Source organism: Ipomoea triloba, chromosome 2, assembly GCF_003576645.1.
Source record: "Ipomoea triloba cultivar NCNSP0323 chromosome 2, ASM357664v1".
In the NCBI taxonomy this organism is placed as follows: domain Eukaryota; kingdom Viridiplantae; phylum Streptophyta; class Magnoliopsida; order Solanales; family Convolvulaceae; genus Ipomoea; species Ipomoea triloba.
In genome coordinates this window covers 26,515,851-26,536,797 of record NC_044917.1, presented here as the reverse complement: position 1 = coordinate 26,536,797, position 20,947 = coordinate 26,515,851, and the positions used below count along the sequence as shown (strand labels likewise).

Genomic DNA, 20,947 nt, shown 5'->3' with positions numbered 1-20,947 from the left:
ATATATATATATATATATATATATATATATATATATATATATATATATATATATATATGTATATGTATGTGTGTGTGTGTGTGTGTGTGTGTGTGTGTGTGTGTATATATATATAAAATATCGTCTGCATTTCATTTATTTTTTTTGTTTGAATTTCATTTCTTAATTAATATTTAAAAATATATTTGCTTGTAGTGATAGTATAGTATTATTATATGACGTTTTGTATAACTAGTAATTTTTTAATTTTTTTGAATATTTTTTTTTAGTACTACTGACTCTGTTACAATATAGTATCTGTTATTTTTTTTTTGAATACTACTCACTCTATTACAAAGAGTCAATGCCCCACTAGGATTCAAATATGTGATTAGAGCTGTCGAAACGGACCGGCGGGACGAAGCCCGCCATTTGGCGAGGTGGGCTAAAAAGCCCGCCAAAACGGGCCTAAGAGAGGTTGACCCGTCCCGCCTTAAGCCCGCGGGTCTTGGCGGGGGCCTGTCAAATTATAAAAATTTTAAATTTATATAAAATTTAAAAATTGTACCCGTAAGATGCATGATCTAAAAATTACATTTTAATTTGTAATGTTATTTTATTGTAATAATCCATAAAATAATTGTGTATTGTGATAATCAACTACAAATATAATGTTAATTTATTTTAATTAGCATTATTTTTTTTATGTTTTTTATTTATTTTAATTTTTGTGTAAATATATACGGAGTAATTTGTTGTAAAAATAAAAAATAAGCCCTGTTTACTAACAGAAAACTGTTTTCTGTTTTCTGTTTTCAATTTTTCAGTTTTCATTCTCTGTTTTTCATTCTCTGTTTTCTGTTTAAAAAACTTGTTTACTAATACTTATTTTTTAAAATTTATTTTTTTAGATTAACATTATAAAATTAACAATAAATAAAAATATATTCGAACCAATAACCTATTAAATTCATATAAAATTTACTTTAGGTAATATTAATATTTTTTGAGCTAACATTTAAAATATGTTTGGATATATTTATTTGAATGACATGTATATAATATATAATTTTTATTTTGAACTTTGATATAGTAATATATGTGAAATTTCAATATCTGATATCGGGACCAAACTTGTATTCGATATAACATAATTAAAAATATCCGAACGAATAACCAATTGAGTTCAATCAAAATATAAAACTTGATATAGATTTCAATTTTTAATTTTGATAAAGTGAATGATGTATAATTTTAAGCATAATTATGTTTAAATAAGTAATGTAAATAGAAAAGCTAGAAGATTAATGAATGTAATTATAGTAATGAACACATATGTAAGTATATAATGGTGAGAATGTGGTTATAGTGACATATAGTCTAATAGATGATACCTGATTCTGTTTTCCATTAAGAAAACGGTTTTTAATAGTGTTTCAGTTTTCTAGAAAACTGAAAAATTATTTCCTGTTTTCAAAATGAAAAACTGTACTAATAAACATGTTAAACTAGAGAAAATTTCCAGTTAGTAAACATGCCCTAAAACTTTCCCAACGTCTCCTTGTCTGGCTGTCTGCCTCGTGTCTCCCATTTCCTTTCCATCTTTAGACGGAGTAATATTAAATCGTCTCTCTATCTTTGGTTTTTTTTTTTTGAAAACAATTATCTCTCCATCTTTTCATCTTTCTACTGCTAGTCTGCTACCAGAAAGTAGAAGCGGAGGGGGAGGCCAAGGCATAGCCGCAGAGGCGACCGGTCGGTGGACGTGGTCGCGTGGTCGTGTCGGAGGCGGAGGCGACAGGTGGAGGGGCGTACCGGAGGGAAGTCTGAGTTCTGATTTCTGAGGAACAGATCGAGATTACGGTGACAAATATCAGGTTCGCGGAGATTTACCTTTACATCTCTAATATCTATGTTATATATGATACCCCAGATCTAGATCTAGTTAAAACTTCCATTCTGATATTTGCGTATAATTTCTGTTTGTTATGGTATTTTTAAGCTTTAGAATGAGTCGTGGGTAAGCTTAGTTAGTACGAAATGGAGTATGTTTATATGTGTACAAAATTCTCAATTTTTTATTGCCAGCAGGCAATGGCATGCATTATTCCCATATTCCATTGTCTTCTCCACAGTCCATTTTTCTTATCTTCATTCTATATTACATTACGACAGAAACCAAATTTTCTTCTTCTCTCTTGTTTCGGCAGTAAGCAGCAGCTGAAGGAGCAACTGTCCATTTTCTTTCTTCTTCATCTTTGTTTTGAATCAATTTTTAATATATAACTATTTTTAATACATCTTTATGTTTCATTCGTAATTTGCAGATTTTCTTTTCAATACACATACTTGAAAATATTTAATAGCCAATATGAGTTGATCCAAATAGAAGAGGATCTTTCGCTTTACAGGTATATAATCATAATTTTTTATTTCACTTCTGCAGCAATAGTATTTTTTTTTGTTGAGTTTATCATAGTATTTGTCTGTAACTTCAGATTAAATACGGAGTAATAAATTTGAATTTAAATTGAAGTTCAAGTTCTACTTCTCTATATAAAAGAAGACCTAAGAATAAAAAACTAAACTACCTTGTGAGAAAAAAAAAAAAACACAAAATTCCTTCTATGAACTGCACATGAATATCCCTGCAATTTTATTTTTTTTCAACAAATCAGTTTGGTCATTGGTTTATGCATTCGTAAGGTATCCAAAAAAATTCATAGTAACTTTATTTGCATCTATTTCCTCCTTCCTCGTGCAGCGTATGGTAACTGATCCCTTAAGCCTCTTCATGACTGGTTGGGGCAACTGAACCTCTTGTACTACAATATGTTTTAATGCTGTGAATGCATTCCTGGTCATATGAACTATAAATGACCTGCTTAACTGTGAAAATATGTACTCCATGTATTTTTTTTTTCTGGAAAATATATGTACTGCTTTACTTTTATTATGAATGCTACAATAGAACTGACAAGAGACAAAATGGAATACTTCACTTTATATGAACACATTATCATTTAGAATGTAAGAATAGTCACAAACATACTTGAATTTATCCAAACCAATGAGAAACACAAATAAATATTTATCAAATCTACTGCATAAATGTAAGAAAAAAAAAAAAAAGAAAAAAGAGGAGGAATTGCGAATTGCAAAAGATTATAGCTTTAGAATGAGTTATTACCTCTTGTTTCTATGATGTTTTTCTTCGAAATGACATTTATTGAAATTCTAAACGACCATGGGCGGGAATTGTGACTAAATTTTGTGTCCTTGATTCTATCATCTGAGTGGAATTGCTAATTCTATTACTCCCTGTCCCATTTTATGGGTCTTGGTCTTACTTATTATTTTTATCTTTTGTCTGTTTTCTTTAAAAATTATGGTCAAATCAATTCTTTTTTCTTTTGTCTGTTTTCTTTAAAAATTATTTTAGTCAAGCCTCGTTAATCGAATCAAATCAAACTACAATTCTTTTGTCTGTTTTCTTTAAAAATTATTTCAGTCAAGCCTCGTGCCTCGTTAATCGAATCAAACTCATAAAATGCGACTTCATATTGAGGCTCAAACCCACCCCCTCCCATGTTGGGTGCAATTGAGTACCATTAGACCACAAGGTCTTTACCACATTATCATAATATTTAATCTTATTATATACAAATGCAAGACACAAAGGAATACATAAGCAATATTTGTATAGTATTATTTGTAGACAATAAAACGCCTATCATTTTCCTTAGGCGGGATTTTTTGGCTCCCAACACGTTTCCAAGGCTTGTGACTTTTATATATAGTAAGACTTTGTTGTGTTCAAGTCAAATTTGTTTGTAGCGACTAGCGGTGTATTTCAAGTATTTCAAAATTTTCAAGTATTCAAACACTTCAAGTTTAAGTATTTCAAGTTAAGTATATGTATATCGAGCCAAAATTGTTTGCATTATACAACCATACATTTTTACCTTATATCAGATTTTTCAATATTAATAAAATACATTTAAATTTTTGTGTTAAATATAATTACATCATTTTTTTAATCAATCAAAGTAAAACACATCAATAAAAACACTAATATTATTAATGTTTAAAAAAAAATAAAAATCATTGAGGCGTGATCCTTAATTTTGTCCAGTGGTGAGTGTACCACAAAACAAGCCGTTGCGACTTACAAAGATGGGTCACAGGCTTACGGTTTACGTTATAACGGGTCTATTCCTTTTTGTATAAAACTCATAAGGGCAATCCCGTAATCTCACATCACTCATCATCTCTGGCCAGTGGTCACCTTTGTAATTCTCCGGCCCCGACGGTTAAAACGTCGCCGTATGTTTAACCTCCACATACATACATTCTTATTCTTAAACAGGGAGGAGTTCCTCTGGTTTCATCACCGGAGGCGGAGGAATATTCCTTTCTTCTCCACTTTGTGAGTTATTGAGCTTCGTAAGCTTGCTTTTCTTTCCATTCGAAGAAACCCTAGTAATTTGGTGAGATCTATCGAGTTCAATGGGGGGCACTTCATTAGCTGGATTACAGGATCATTTGAAGTTGGCTAGAGAATACGCAATTGAAGGCCTTTATGATACTGCCATTATCTTCTTCGATGGTGCTGTTGCTCAGATCAACAAGTATGTTCTCATTTCTCACCTAATTTCAACTTCACTGTTAATTCTGTGTTTTCAAATTCAGGATTCGCGGCGTAGTTGGTTACATATGCAATTTATCTAGAAATTGAGTTTTTTTTTTTTTTGGGTTCTGTATGCAACTGGAAACTTGATCTGCTTGAATGGTGTACTAAGCAGAATATAGAGGAATCACAAATTTGAACTCCACAGTTTATTACTGAAAGAGAATCATACTGGTTAGATGTGTTAAGTGCAGTAAGGCGCATATGGTTACCTCCTTAGACCTCTTGGCACTTCTGGGGATACATGCTAATTAAGAAAAGAGCATATTGTTCTAATTGAGAACACGAGTGTAAATGCTTTATCTGCCTTTTATCTTTTATATGATATAGGCATTATATAAGCTAAGAGCTATGAGTTGTGTGATGTGTAGTAGAGGCTTTTTGATTAATGTGATAGAAACAAGCTTTGATTTTATTACTGCCCAATGCTGTTTTCTTCCCATTTACCAAAATTTGAGAGTAAAGTTATATAGGATTTGATGTTTGATTTATTTGATTGGAGGTCTCGGTCTAAAATAAATGCCTTGTTATGCTTGATCTCTAGGCATGTAAGCACAGTTGATGACCCTTTGCTTCGTTCAAAGTGGATGAATGTAAAGAAAGCAATATCTGAAGAGACAGAAGTGGTGAAACAGCTTGACGCAGAGAAGAGGTCTTTCAAAGAGGTTCCTGCTGGTAGGCGCCCATTTTCACCTCCGATTTCAACCAAGTCATCATCCTTTGTCTTCCAACCACTGGATGAATATCCAACTTCATCTGGTCCTATGGATGATCCTGATGTTTGGAGACCACCACCAAGTCGAGACACCACAACTAGGAGGTCTGCAAGAGCAGGTCAAGTTGGCATGAGAAAGTCCCCTCAAGATGGAGCTTGGGCGCGCAGTTCTACCAAAACAGGAACCTCTGGCCGGGGTGGAAAAACTGGTGGTTCTATTAAGGCTAACTCTGGGGTTCGAGCATCAACTACAGGAAAGAAAGGGAATGGAAAGTCTGCAAAAGCGGACTCAGTGGTAAGTTATTTTGAAATTTCACTTCAGTAAATTTTAACCATTACTTTGCCATCAATCTCTCTCTCTCTCTCTCTCCCTGTCTCTCTATTGTTGTTATTATTATTTTTTAAAATGAAAGACCTTAGGTAACTGTCTGAAAGGCCCCAACAAATAAACTAATTTCGCAATTGTGACTTTCTTTGTTTCTGTTGATTTATTTGCATTATCAGTTATATTCTGGCTGACCAGTCATGGGTTCTCTTAAAAATGTGACAGTTAAAATGACATAGTATATGCTCTTCTATGAGGTGCTCTTAAACTTTTTTGCAATTACAGAATGGTGACAGTGAAGATGGGAAGGCTAAAAAAGTGGAATATGAAGGTCCTGATGCAGACTTGGCAGCTATGCTTGAGAGAGATGTCTTGGAAACGAGCCCTGGTGTGAGATGGGATGATGTTGCAGGGTTAAGCGAGGCAAAAAGACTTTTGGAGGAGGCAGTGGTTCTCCCGTTATGGATGCCTGAATATTTCCAGGTATTAAAGGAAGATAAGAGTATAAAATAAATTTGCTTGCTTAATCTAAGTGGAATTAATGGATGAAAATGTAGAAATGAAATGCTCAAAATAGAGACTTTAAATACTCGAGTCCTTAATTGAAACCTATAGGAATTCTCACTTGAACTGAGGATGTGCATATATACATTTCCCCAAACTTAATGCCTCATTAAAGTGCATTTACATGTGTATGGAGTCCTAATGAAAACTAACGTGACACATTCCTTAACAGGGAATCAGGAGACCATGGAAAGGTGTTCTTATGTTTGGTCCTCCTGGTACTGGAAAGACTCTTTTGGCCAAAGCTGTTGCTACTGAGTGTGGGACAACATTTTTCAATGTTTCTTCTGCTACGTTGGCTTCAAAATGGCGTGGCGAAAGTGAACGTATGGTTCGGTGCTTGTTTGACCTAGCTCGTGCTTATGCACCCAGTACAATTTTCATTGATGAAATTGATTCACTTTGCAATGCTAGAGGGTATGTATCTTTTTATTCTTGGGAATGAGTGGGGAGCCTCAATCAGGAGATTGATTAATTGATTCTAAAATATCTTTGTTATTTGAATTGATTTATTTCCTCTATAGATATCGAATAATTGTGGTAAGGAGCCTCAATGATTCTCCTTTCCTTTTTTAGGTTTTATTTAGTCTTTGTAACCCTCCCATATAAAGTCTTTGTCAGCTTGTTTGTTGGCTGCAGACTGCTTGGATATCATTTATTACTGTTATCCTATATATATTATTATGAGATAAGGTCAACTACCCCGGCCTTTATGTGTTGAATTGACGTGCACTTCACCCTATGACTTGAATATGTGCATGGTCATATAGAATTGGAATCCTCGTATACTTTTGCTTGGAAATTTTTTGTTTATGCAATGTTTTGAGATTGAAAATACAATTAAGTGTTATTACTTTTCAGGGCTTCAGGAGAGCATGAATCATCCAGAAGGGTGAAGTCTGAACTACTTGTTCAAGTAGATGGTGTAAACAATACTTCCACTAATGAGGACGGAACTCGAAAAATAGTGATGGTTTTGGCAGCTACAAATTTCCCTTGGGATATAGATGAGGCATTGAGGTGAAGCTCTAGCTACTTTATTATAAATTTTGTTATAGGTTTTAGACTCCTTAACCTGATTGTGTTGATGAGAAATCCAGGAGGCGACTAGAAAAGCGTATATACATCCCCCTCCCAAATTTTGAAAGCCGCAAGGAGCTCATACGGATCAATTTGAAAACTGTGGAGGTAGAATAAATGTGGTTGGTTATTTGATGAGATGATCGATAATGTAGTTTGCGTGTTGTAACAAAAGTGGCAATGGTATCAGGTAGCGGCGGATGTGGATATTGATGAAGTGGCTCGAAGAACAGAGGGATACAGCGGGGACGACTTGACAAACGTGTGCAGAGATGCATCTCTGAATGGGATGAGGCGGAAGATAGCCGGGAAGACGAGAGACGAGATAAAGAACATGGCGAAGGACGAGATTTCAAAGGATCCGGTGGAAATGTGTGACTTCGTGGAAGCACTGAAGAAAGTCCAACCAAGTGTTTCTGCAGCTGACATTGAGAAGCATGAAAAGTGGTCTTCAGAATTTGGTTCTTCTTAAGGTTGAAGTGTGTTGAATGATATTTTGGGTTTTCTTGCTTGGTGTTTAGTAGATAGGAAGACTCTTTAATTTGCCTCTCATAAACATAGCCTCCGCTCTACAATCATGTCATTGTAGCGTTGGGGTGTGAGGTGCAGTGGTTGAGGCCTATGGACAAAGATACTCATTCAACCATTCTCTCATCTTTTAACAATTCAATTCATTTTATTTTATTTTTAATATATTTATTCTCTCTCTATTTACTTATTTTTATTTTTATTTTTATTCTCTGCTACTGGTGCCGATTAACTTTGAAAAATTCTCCGTAATAAATAAAGCAATGAAGAAAGTATCTTTTTGGGAGCTGAGGAAGAAAGTCCAGTGGCAGGGCGAGTATCTCAAAGCCTGAATGGGAAATCCAACTTATTTTTCTGTGGAAATATCGAGACAAAAAGAATATTAATATTAATATTCCACTTCCCCAATGCTTATTATAAATGCGTATATTATTTATTGATTTTGTTGTTCCATAGATGAGAGCCTACGCCATGGAATTCCTTCTGCCAATTCTCTTCGTCCTTTCCCTCTCCATCTTCCCAGCCACACCTCAGTTCATTCCATTACTAGGTATATTCAAAATTTTATCTCCTTTCGTGCATCTTAATTAAATTTACCATTATATTCATCATCAAAATAAATGTCTATTTATATTTTTAGAAAAATTATAAGTTGTGGATTGACGCTATTGACTTTTACACAAAATATAACTATGTATATTTTTGAAGTTGTATGAAATATCATATGAATAAGAAATGAAAATTATACTTATAGAAATTGTACTCTCTATATTTTTGTGAGACTCTGGTTACCATTATAAAGATCGAGGTCAAACTTTATAAACTAGAGCTGCTTGTACCATATCATCATTTTACATACATTGTCGCACAAGGAATACTGGTATAAATATTTGTTCTTTGTTTTGGACATAGAAGAACCTCCTTTTGGGGTCTGTTTTCTCCTTCTATTAGTTGGGTCAGCCCCCTTTACATGAGATCAGCTCCCTTTAAGCCATGGGAGTCTAGGTTTTGCGAACTAGCCCGGACCGGAAAAGAATCAAGCCTGTATAATTTATAAATATATATGCACGCATGTGAACAAGTATTGTAAAAAATATGGACTGATTTGATGGATAAAGTTGAAAAACTAAAAAAAAAATAACATATCATAATATTTTCGTAATTATTACGAATGTTTTTTGTGCATTAGGGAAGTCAGGAACATGTTTAAGAGTACACTCAAGTTTCTTTACATGGTAAGGTGCACTTATTACAATGCAACAAACTTGAGTGTACTATTGGTACATTTTGACTTTCGAGTTTATTATCGATTATGACTTATGAGCAGATGAACTATCAAGTTTTATCCAATGCACATTTTAAGTGTGTAATAACTATGAAAATGACATTGTATTTTTTTTAGATTTTTAGTCTTATATGTTACATCATCATAAATGGATAGTTGAGATTACTTCACATGTTTTAGGAGTTTACGAGAAGACATGTTCTCACTTGAACGTATATGTTGTATACATGTAAGGTGATCCATGTGCAAATGATGATGTGTGCGGAAAAGGGAAGTGCGAGTTGAATTCAAGTGCATTGCTGGGATTTGATTGTGCTTGTGATTCTGGTTGGACAAAGATGGAGTTTTTTGGTCGTATCTTCACTCCTTGCGTTTTCCCCAATTGTTAGTTTCTCTCTCATCTCCCTGTCTCTATATATGTGTGTTTACTCATAATTTTTTAAGTGCAGATTGATTCTTAAATATTCTGCATCAAGTATAATTACATATAATATGCATAATTCCATTCGATACAAAATGTAAATGGTCAATTGATACTTTAAAGTACAAATGTTTAGTATATGTATTTGGTACAAAATATATCCCGACATTTACTTTTAAGTTCAGGGGCAACTTTAACTAAGTTGGTCGGATAGTTAATTTGGTATCCATAAGGTTTCAAGTTCGACCCCTTCTGAGAGCGGTCTATGGCCTTCTTAATTTTAGCCAGTTAACTATGAACAAAATTTAGGTTAGTTTACTTGGTTTGACAAGATAAACTATGACTCATTTATAAGCAACCAAAGCTGATTTTTGTTGACTAGGACTATAAGACAAATTTCATGCAGAATCGATTACATACTTCCTTGTAAATAAAAAATACCTTTAATCTCCCATTTTAATAACTTTAACTAATATAATTTTTTTTGGCAGGTTCGAGTTTTAATCCGCCACTACCCCCAATTCCAGAGTTTAATATAACAAGCCGTAAATATCCTATCAACAATTACTGCTATGATTGTTGTAATAAGTTAATTAATTACAGGGAAATGAATTATATTATAAATAGTGTTTTTGGTTAATAATTTGCAGCATGCAATTTAATATGGTGTGGTGATGGGAACTGTGTTGTGAACGGCACCACACACTACTGTCAATGTAGCCATGGCTCCGACAACGTATTCAATGCCACTGCATTACCATGCTTAAAAAAGGAATGTAAGTTTAATTAATTTCTTTATTAATTATATTATTTCTGTAATTAATTAAAACGTAAATAATTTACAAGAATTAAATTAATTACTTTTTTTTCCCCCTTTGATATATAGGGTCTCTTGAATTAGATTGCGGAGGAGTCCGACTTGGCCAAGATAGTCCACCTCCTCCAGCCAGCGGTAAGTCAATATTATTTTAATGCTTATTTTGTGGCTATTTCATAATTAATAATTTCTTTAAGAATTTAATAATTATATTAAAAAATAAAAAGAAAAATATGGGTTGAACGGATCGTTCTGTAACCAGGAGAAGGGAGTGATCAAAATCACAATTCCTCTCAAGGAAATGGTAAGTCAATCGATCTGGCTACCTTATTAATTATATACCATTAATCTACCATTTAAAATCTTACAATATGGCATTATATTATAAAATACAAATTATAACTCACAAAATGTAAATGAGATGATGTAAGTCTCTTTCAACTTAAACAGAGATTTTAAGTTTGAAATTTAAGAATGAATATAGTTACCTTAAAACTCACCCTACAATCTCACCCAATATAAATATAATTAGTCCTAAAACATATTTATTCTTTTTGGTTATAGGATCGTCCATTAACGTGCCTAAGTTTTCATGGAGCAATGGTGCCCTCACTACAATTCTGTTAATCACTATCTTCCTCTTATTTTGGTAAATGTAGTCTCAACTTTATTGTTGAATGATAGATGTAATATACTAATATTATACGATGACTTTATTTTTATGATGAACAATAAAGATACAATTTTATATTTTTAGTTTAGAGTTTTCGGAAATAATAAGACAAATAACAAATTAGAATACAATAATTGATATTATCTGATATTGACGCTTTTGTATGATTTATTACGTTGTGCAACGCTAAAGTTTAAAAGTTAAATTTTAGACCTCGCAATAGGTTGCGATAGAAAATTGACATTTTTGTCCTTTTTCTGGATAGTAGAATTCAAGAAACTAGACATGATCAAATTTTTGTAAATGTAGTGTCAAGTGGCAACTTTTCTTTGAATCGTAGATGTAATATATATGACGACTTTATTCAAGATGAACAATATAATAAAGATACAAATTAACATTTTTATTTTAGAGTTTTTGAGAATAATAAGACTAATAACAAATTAAAATATAGTACGTAATAGATATTGACTTGGTGATTTTGTATGGTTCACTAAGTTGTGTAGCACCATAGTTTACAATGCAAATTGAATTTTAAACCCCGCAGTAAGTTGCAAGAGCAGATTGACATTTTTGCCCTTCTTCCGAGTAGTAGAACCCAAGAAACTCGACGTGATCAAAAGGGTTGAAGAGTAAAGGATGTTGTTCATCTACCAACTCTTGTGGGGCTTTGATTATGTATCCTGCTTTTGGAATCGAAAATAAGCCTGCGGAATACCTTGCTTCATTCCCACTCATCATCACTCTATGATAAGGTGAATGCAATCTTCCATTTGTCCATGCCTACAAAACAGTCCGATCCGCACCCGAGAGCATCAATTGCAAGTATTTAACTTTATAGGAGAGTTAATTAGTTCGACATCATAAAATCGAGCTCTAGAATTTAAGTATATCATGTCACAATTTTTATAAGAGCATTCACAAATGTGTGTGTATTTTTTAATAGATTTTTCAGATCATATAGGAAAGAGAGGAATGGGAGAAATTAAAGGGAAAAAGGGAAAAAGAAAAAAAAAAAAGAAAAAGTAATTATGGTGGCCGCCGGCCTAACTCACCCAGCCCAGTAATTATAGTGCGTGGACCATACTATTAAATAATAATGCACATTCAATATAAAAATAATGTACATTCAGTATAAAAATAATGTACATTATATTTAGGGAATATACATTATTTGTGTATTGAATGTACATTATTTTTATACTATAAAAATAATGTACATTCAGTACAAAAATAATGTACATTTAGTACATTAAAAATGTACATTTGATTATGGTCCACATAGCTGTGTGGACCATGGTCCACACAATAATTTACTGCTTGTGCAGTTTACCAACTCGTGACCATCCTTACGTGCCCGGTAAATTATTGTGTGGACTATGAATATAAAGTACATTTTTATTATACTAAAAGTACATTATTTTTGTACTGAAGGTACATTATTTCATAGGCCATGGTCCATGCAATAATGACTGTGCTTGCCCTTGCCCAGAGAGGGTGCATGTGTACGTCCTCGCTAGGTAAATGGTGGTGGGCGTCCCATATTACTGCAACATACTTACTTTTTGCTCTCCTACCCTATGATCTCCCATCCACCTTACCCAATAATAAGGTATTTTTTTTAATAAAAAAAAAAACTTACAATAGACCCTTGTTTGAGATGCTCTAGAGTTGATATGGGATCATGACAAATTTGGTCAAATGCACTTACATAAAGCGAGTCTCCGATCATGACAATGAAGGAGTTGGGGGAAGGACAAACATTGATCCATTGCCCATCTTTGGTTAGGACTTCCAAACCATTCACTTCATTCTGGTATAGTATGGTCACAATGTTCTTATCTGTGTGAGCATTTAGTCCAAGCTTAGTATCATCACATTCTGGCCCTTTATACTTCATCACTCGAAGAAGATAGTTTGTAGAATTCATATGTTCATCCATGTACTTCTCCACCCCTAGGCTCTCCAAGATCATCCTCCTTACCATATCATCCAATCCACATAATTTCTCTGAGTAAGACTGAACAGTATTGCTGCCAAACAAATATAATTCACCAGGTAAAATGAATTATTAGCCATAAAAAAAACTTCTTTTAGCCGATGAGAAAAACCTGCATCCACTATATAAAGGTATGCACTAAATAAATCATGCTTATGTATAATGGTTCGCAAACTACATATGAAAGGTAAACTACACTAGCTAAGAAGACCATGTAGTCTGTAAACCATATAGGAGAAGTAAATTGTATTAGGAAAACCATGTGCGACAAACTAATAAACTGAAAAAGTATTAGAAAGAATTAAATTCATGACTTTCTTGTATAAGAATAATGCTTCAACCACTCGGCCACCCCTCTCGGTGGAAAAAAGGCCACTTTTGGTTATATTATTTCTAGTTTAGGGTTAGAATGTATCACGATTTCATTCACATGCAGTGAAAATAAAAAATTAAAAAAAAACAATTAATGTAAAAAGAGTAAAATAATGTACCAAAAATTAGGGTTTCCTTGTGGCCACATGATGTTGGTGAAGTGTTGGGTATTGTGAAGGAGATTAGCATCATCAATGCCCATGCTCTCATACAGTGGCACCATGGGGTACTGCCCAACATAGCCATGGAAGGGCTTGTTTGAGGTGTTCCTCACTTTGGTTTGCAAAGGGAGATCAAAAAGCTCTTTCAAGGCATCAAAGATGGATTCTCTAAGGTGTATAGGGATTTTGTCAAACGTGGCCTCAAAACACCCATATTCTACTAAAGCTTTGTGGACTTGGTTTCTCACCTTGTCCCATGTAGGACAACCTGGTTTAAGGTTTTCATCGGAGAAATCAATTATGGGTAGCTTAATACCACTTTCTGAACCCATCTTTCTTTTAATTCCTTAGCTTTTTGCTTGAATTGGGTGATTATATATATGACTACAAGTTTAGCCTATTTATATTGTTTCATTTCAAAATTAAAATTATATATATTTTTATTTTTATACTAAAATAGATTTCAATCTAGTAGTCTGCAGATTTTAATAACATTTATATCGTACCTTTTCGAGTTCTTAATTTCAATATAGTGTCACGATGTCTTTTGGCATCATATTGTGGGTAATGCAATGATTGATTAAGGAACATAATTTCATGAGATTTGGTGAATAATATATTTGGTGAGGCATGACACAGCATGTAATAATAATAAGTGGTCCTAGAATTGGAGTTTTGTTTGTATGTATTGTTTGATTCTGGATTTTTGTTGGATAATTATGCGAGCCACCCTTCTTAGGATCCGAATCTTTCTTTAGCCTTGTGTTGCATGAGTCCAAGTACTCAGTTCGCATGAGACGAAATTTACAGAAAACCTATGATCGCTTCTTCAATTTTAAAGGTGTATTTTTAGTGAAATGCTAAAGAATCACAAGGAATTAAACTAGTCGACTTGTTTAAATCAAGAAGACAAATAGACAGTTCTCAAAAGAAGTCGAACTTGAAACTTTGTGGGCAATCACTATATACTCTGAATGCGTATTTTGGGTGAAGTCCGTCTTATGACCTTAGCTGGCAAAGGACCACAAGGAGGTAAACTAGTCATGTCGCCTCAAACTAAGAAGGCGAATAGACAATTTCTACAAAGAGTTAAATTTAGAGCATTGTAGTTATCAAGTCAACTGTCCGATATGATTAACTTGGTTGAGTTATTCCTAATTTAGTGATTGACTATTTAATAGTTGTATGCTTGCATGCATGTACTTTGGTACAAACATTTACATGCATTCTTGTAATAATACTTATGTCCTAACTAGTTTTTTCTACGCGCTTTGCGTGAAGATTTGTGCCTAATATTTAAACACAATTAGTAAATCATTTTGAAATATATATAATGCGTTTTTTTATTTTGAGTTGTCGAAGTTTCATTCGTTGTGATGAATATACTCCATTGTAATTTTAAGGGTACTCAACGTTGTATTACAACTCTTTTATCTTTGAAAATGAATAAATTTTGTTTAAATGTAGTCTTCTTCTAATTAGAGATATATCCCTTATAAATTCATATTCATATATGGATATACATAGTACTTAATTTTAACTATCTCTATTCAACAATTTTCACAGATTGATATCCAAAATCCTGTCTCAATTCAACTGTTAATGCATTATGTTGCTGCTCATTTATAATATTAATATTTTTTAAAATAATAGTGTGTACCTATATATATATAATATTTATTTCTACACAATTAGTAAATCATTTTGAAATAGATATAATGCGTTTTTTTTTTTTTTGGGTTGTTGAAGTTTCATTCATTGTGATGAATATATTCCATTGTAATTTTAAGGGTACTCAACGTTGTATTACAACTTTTTTGTCTTTGAAAATAAATAAATTTTGTTTAAATGTAGTCTTCTTCTAATTAGAGATATATCCCTTATAAATTCATATTCATATATGGATATACATAGTACTTAATTTCAACTATCTCTATTCAACAATTCTCACAGATTGATATCCAAAAATCATGTCTCAATTCAACTGTCAATGCATTATGTTGCTGCTCATTTATAATATTAATATTTTTTTAAAATTATAGTGTGTACCTATATATATATAATATTTATTTATTTATAATTCTAGAATTCCTTTTAAAATTATTGAAGTAAGAATTATAGAAATGATAAATTACTAAATATAATTGTGGTAATATTTAATTAAAATCTAAATGAATTCAAACTTACCATTGAGGAATGTAAGAAAAAGTATTGTATATGCATGTGCATAGTAATTATAATGTGAAAAGATAACATAGTTATAACGGTAATGATATTTTTGTCCAAAAAATTATGTAGTACAACTTTTATAGCATAAGGTAAAAAAAAAAAATTAACAGAAAAAATGGAAATAAACGAAGGTTATAACCTGAATTGAAACTTATTATGTTTTTAAATATTAATATTTTAATATTCACATATAATAATGAATCAACTGGTACAGTTTCAACGGCATAACATAATAGAGTAATAGTATTTGTTTTCATTTTGTTTATAATTTTATTTGAATGAAATTTAACGGCAACACCGTGATGGAGATGGCTATGACCTATGAGTGTGGAATGCGAAGGCAGTGCAGTGGCGCAAATTATACTGTGGATCATGGTCCATAATGCATTATGGACCCTGGTCATGACTGATACTGCAATTGTGTTGAACGGATACTGCAGTTGTATTGAAAAGATACTGCAGTTGTGTTGAAATGAAATTACAATTGCGCGGAACAGAGGCCGTTCATCCGTTCAACACAACTGCAGTATCCGTTCAACATAACTGCATTATAGTCCAACAGAACTGTAGTTTCAGACGGATGAAACGACCTCTGTTTCGCGCAACTGCAGTTCCCTTTCAACACAATTGCAGTATCCGTTCAACACAATTACAGTATTAATTCAACACAACTGCAATATTAATCATGACCCATGGTCCACAATGCATCGTGGACCATGGTCTACGGTATAACGACTGGTGCAATGGTGAAGGTTAACGAGGAAAGAAGGTGGCGGTGGCACGCATTGAAGAATAATACTCTGCAATTTATACGTGAGAGGTATAATATTTTTAAATTAAAATATAATTTTTTATAAGTTCATAAAAATATTACATTTTAATTAAAATGTTATATTTTAACAAACATTATTACACATCTAACTTAGAAAATTAAATATGATGGGTACATAATGTTGGAAAAATTATTAGTTATTGTTTGCATTTAAAATGATCATTTTGTGGCCGGTATAATTTTCAGTCGATCCACTTTCGATTTGAGTAGGATTAAAGGGGATTTGAGTTCTCCTTACATGCCGTTTGGTTGCATTGAGAAAATTAAGAGGGAAATGAATTGTAATTCTATGGAAAATGAATATTGCGAGAATAAAGTAGGAATTCAAATTTCATTACTTAGTTGACATGAATAGAATTATTGAAAATTTCAATTATAATGTTTGGTATATATGGGAATTGAAGGGAAGAAGTGGTATAAAGACAAAAATTTCCTTGTGTAATAATAATAATAATAATAATAATAATAATAATAATAATAATAATAATAATAATTGATGGATTTAATTAACTCGGGATAACCTAAATTAATAAACCCGATAAGAATAGGAATCCTACCGAAGGTTGATTCGATAGAAAAGATAATTAATCAATGTCACGGAGACAATCTTGTATTAGTGAATGTGTAAGAACATTACAAAATGTGTTTGTATTTGGACAATCAAGATAACATGTCTTAACAAGACAATAATGAACCATTTTATACTACAAAGCCTCCTAACCGCCTCCCTAAAAAGGGAGAGTTGGTTGTAACAACCTTTGACCGCGCACCTCCGAGCCTCCCTTTGATCGAGCCCCCAAGACCGACCTGAGCTCGGCTCCTAGGTCAACCCAGCCATTTTATACTACAAAGCCTCCTTATCGCCCCATAAAAAGGGAGAGTTGGTTGTAATAAATTTTGATCGCACACCTCTAAGTCCCCCTTTGACCAAGTCCCCCTTTAATGCTAGGTAAATAAATGTGGAATAACGCGTAATTTGACATATTTTGTTGGAAGGAAGGAAGAATCGAGCAATGAGCAAACAAGCATGAAAAGATGCTAATCTTGGAAGAAAAAGGGACATTAAAGCACAAAGAAAACACCCGAGGGCACACCGGGAACCAAAGGAGTAAAACAATGGCGTGGAGGTCAACTAGAAGAACCCACGCTGGCACTCACACCGTGAGTCCCACCGTGACTTCGAGTCTTGAAGGGTGCGAAAGGGCGCGGAAATTAGACTATAAATACCCTTGGTTGGTTATGTTGTAGTCACTTTTTGATTTTTTGAACTCTTCTTTTAGTTTTTCTCTCTAGGAAACTTTAAGAACACTTCCCACACTTGTAATCTACCATTAATAAGGAAATTTAGAAGAAGAATTCCTTTGTATTCACAACATTCAAGATAAATTTCCAGATTATTTCCTTCAATTAAATCATTAAGTTAAGTTTCTATTTTATTTTGGTGTTTTTTAAATATCTTATCATTATGAATTCTATGTTTATTACTTCAATTGCCTCTAGTTTTACATTTCAAGCATGAGTGATTAAATATTCCTTGAATTTGAATTGAACTTCCTGTGAATCTCAATATGAATTAAATTGCATAAATTAGGTTTTGTATTGTTTTAATGTTGAACTTGGTTATGAATTGAGTGAAATTGATTTGACTTTTCATAATTATGCCAAATTATGCAAGAGAAACTTGGAATTAGTGTTTCACCTATGAGAATAGGGCTACACCATAGACATCCTTCTCATATTTCTTACTCACCTTTGACTAATAATGTTACACTTGTCTCCAATGTTAGACTTCCAATAATTCATATGGGGTTTTAGCCAGATTACATCAAAACTGTCAAACTTCCTTAACAATTTCTCCGTGACTTTGTGTGACAGATGGTAACAGGTTTTAATCAAGTATCCCTGTTACTTGTAAAAGGAGATTAAAGACTTATAAGAAATTAAATACATGTTTGAAGATGTCAAATGATACAGTTTTTGGTCCTTTATTTTATTTCAAAAATTTAATAGAAGCATTTTTCCAACAATATCATCAAAGATGCAAGCGTTGAAATTCACACCAAATTAAACCACAGTACAACAAATACAGCATACATCACGTAATACACGACGTATCATATTATCCGACAACAAACAAAGTATGAAAATAAAATTATTATTAAACACCACAAAAGGCGTTGATGGGACTCGCCTCTTTCCATCCTCCGTTGGCACAAAACCTGAGAAACTCAAAGTTATCAAATGGCTTAAACTTCAAGGGGTTGTCGTCGTCCACCAGCTCCTCTGGTATCTCCACTGTTCCTCGCAGGAATGAGAACAGTGCCACTGAGTACTTATCTTCACTCCCTTTCATCATCACTCTATGCATTGGCGCATATATCCTCCCATTGCTCCATGCCTATACACATACACATTATTATACTCTCACCGTTAATTGTGCGTCAGTTTATTAAAATTGAAATAATAGAATGTTATTAAAAATTTTAGTTTTCTACACCTTATAAGTCGAATTTCAAATATTTTAGTTTTGTACACCTTATAAGTCTAATATCTCAAAGTTTTAAAAGTCTTATGACAAGATGAGAGGAAGATCGAAACAGTAGGTGCTTACGTACCATGAAGGGCTCGCCGGCGATGAAGACGATTGTCTTAGATGAGGAGGGCTGGAAGGTTATCCACTTACCATCTCTTGTCTCCATCTCTAAACCTCCGACTTGATTTGTATCCACGATGCCCATCAAGGATTTGTCTCTGTGGGGTAGATGGCCCGTCTTAGTTTCATTCCATTTTGGCGTTCGATACTTAATGAATCGCAGGAGGTAGGACGATGATTGGATCAAAGGATCATAGTACTTGTCTAATCCATAGCTCTCTAGTACCATTCGCATCACCACTTGATCCAACTGCGATACCAGCTTCGAGTATGAGCTTGTATCTTCACTGCATTAATTAATTAAACAGTAACATGGTTAGTAACAAATCTTAGTGTTAGGTAGAAGCCGGTAAAGCGTCAAACAATGGCCCAAATTCAATAATTGATGGTTAGGGATCGGAATTGTTGAGCGGAAGTCGGTGAAAGGTTAAGTCCATCAATTGGTTGTTAGAGAATTGTTGGGTAGAGCTGATGAAATGCTAAGTCCAGCACCATGCTGCCTCTCAAAAATGTGAAGGTGGGTGAAGACGGATGAAGGACGAAGTCTTGTTGATGGGCAGAAGCTAGTGAAGGGTAGTCAAGTCCAGTACCTTGCCTGTAGATGTCTATAAACTAAGGAAATAAAGTTGTGTCTTCTCTACAAACTATAGCTATAGCTATAACTTTTGGAGTAGCAATAATCACTTGATCCAACAATAGCAAAAACTATTATAGGTAGTTAAAATTTGTTGGGCGGACCAATTTCAGTATTTTGTCTCTAGTCAATTTAAATTTTTAGTTAAAACCAACTAACCTACCAGAAATTATGGGTATTATCTGCATCGGGCCACATCTGTTTGGAGAAATTGATGGTGGATTCAGGCGTGACTCCATCTTTAATGCCAAAATACTCGGCTAATGGCATGGTGGCGAAGTTGCCAGCATAGCCAAACCCATAGACATCGCAGGTGTTTCGGAGCTTAGTTTCCAAGGGCAGTTCAAACAGGTGTTTACAATGTTTGAACATGGCGTCGCGGAGCTCCCACGAGACTTTGTCATATACGGCGGCGAAACAGCCGTACTCTTCCAACCCACGTCGTACCTCGTACGAGGTTGTTCGCCATGAGGCAGTGCCCACCCTCATGTTTTCGTCTGTGAATTCTATGATGGGAAGCTTAGGATTTGTTTGGGTAGCCATAGTTTTCCTCGATTGATTGATGGCCAAGTAACTCTGCTGGAGATGTTCATGTGTCCCCGCTAATTAATGAGTTATATATGCCATGCATGCATGCATGTCACCCCCCAAATTTACTTGGCATTGTGCACATTTGGGAGGTTGGACTTTTATGAGATGGAATATTCTTTACATTTTAAATTTTTTTCAATAAAATATTTTTTCAAAAAATACTATTTGTACTATATATATATATATATATATAAATAAATTTACTTGCCCACGGTGACATAGCAACTCATTAGGTGAAAGGATTGGTGCTCACAAGGAACCCACCACATTATGTATAACTCCCATATGGTTGTGATCTTATGTCCTTGCTCCATATTTACAATAGTCCAGGAATCAATTGAGCTACCCGTGTGGACGAGTGTTTAATGTACTATACGTATAGGTGGAGCTACCCGAGGA

General features: G+C 33.6%; 4 protein-coding genes and 1 long non-coding RNA gene across 5 annotated transcripts; 3 read left to right on the top strand and 2 right to left on the bottom strand.

Moving 5' to 3' along the window:
- The first annotated feature begins 1,640 nt into the window (after positions 1–1,640).
- On the top strand, positions 1,641–2,993 carry LOC116005543. The gene is made up of 3 exons (XR_004094987.1): positions 1,641–1,856; positions 2,307–2,390; positions 2,744–2,993. It is a non-coding gene; the product is annotated as an uncharacterized LOC116005543 (long non-coding RNA).
- Positions 2,994–4,316: 1,323 nt separating this feature from the next.
- Positions 4,317–8,052, top strand: LOC116005519 (katanin p60 ATPase-containing subunit A1). The gene is made up of 7 exons (XM_031245732.1): positions 4,317–4,610; positions 5,214–5,679; positions 5,995–6,192; positions 6,446–6,690; positions 7,135–7,293; positions 7,374–7,461; positions 7,544–8,052. The coding sequence occupies exons 1-7, from the start codon at positions 4,489–4,491 to the stop codon at positions 7,823–7,825; spliced, it is 1,560 nt and encodes a 519-aa protein (XP_031101592.1). The 5' UTR covers positions 4,317–4,488; the 3' UTR covers positions 7,826–8,052.
- A 181-nt stretch (positions 8,053–8,233) lies between these two features.
- On the top strand, positions 8,234–11,057 carry LOC116010993. Its single transcript, XM_031250479.1, has 7 exons — positions 8,234–8,431; positions 9,401–9,550; positions 10,079–10,132; positions 10,238–10,363; positions 10,474–10,539; positions 10,667–10,708; positions 10,969–11,057. The coding sequence occupies exons 1-7, from the start codon at positions 8,338–8,340 to the stop codon at positions 11,055–11,057; spliced, it is 621 nt and encodes a 206-aa protein (XP_031106339.1). The 5' UTR covers positions 8,234–8,337.
- Positions 11,058–11,420: 363 nt separating this feature from the next.
- Positions 11,421–13,966, bottom strand: LOC116010641 (probable 2-oxoglutarate-dependent dioxygenase AOP1). Its single transcript, XM_031250126.1, has 3 exons — positions 13,568–13,966; positions 12,789–13,110; positions 11,421–11,860 (listed from the first exon to the last, which is right to left on the bottom strand). Exons 1-3 carry the CDS (start codon positions 13,939–13,941, stop codon positions 11,612–11,614), a joined length of 945 nt encoding a protein of 314 aa, XP_031105986.1. The 5' UTR covers positions 13,942–13,966; the 3' UTR covers positions 11,421–11,611.
- Positions 13,967–18,621: 4,655 nt separating this feature from the next.
- On the bottom strand, positions 18,622–20,536 carry LOC116011361 (2-oxoglutarate-dependent dioxygenase AOP3-like). Its single transcript, XM_031250920.1, has 3 exons — positions 20,121–20,536; positions 19,286–19,610; positions 18,622–19,068 (listed from the first exon to the last, which is right to left on the bottom strand). The coding sequence occupies exons 1-3, from the start codon at positions 20,498–20,500 to the stop codon at positions 18,829–18,831; spliced, it is 945 nt and encodes a 314-aa protein (XP_031106780.1). The 5' UTR covers positions 20,501–20,536; the 3' UTR covers positions 18,622–18,828.
- Between the last annotated feature and the right edge of the window lie 411 nt (positions 20,537–20,947).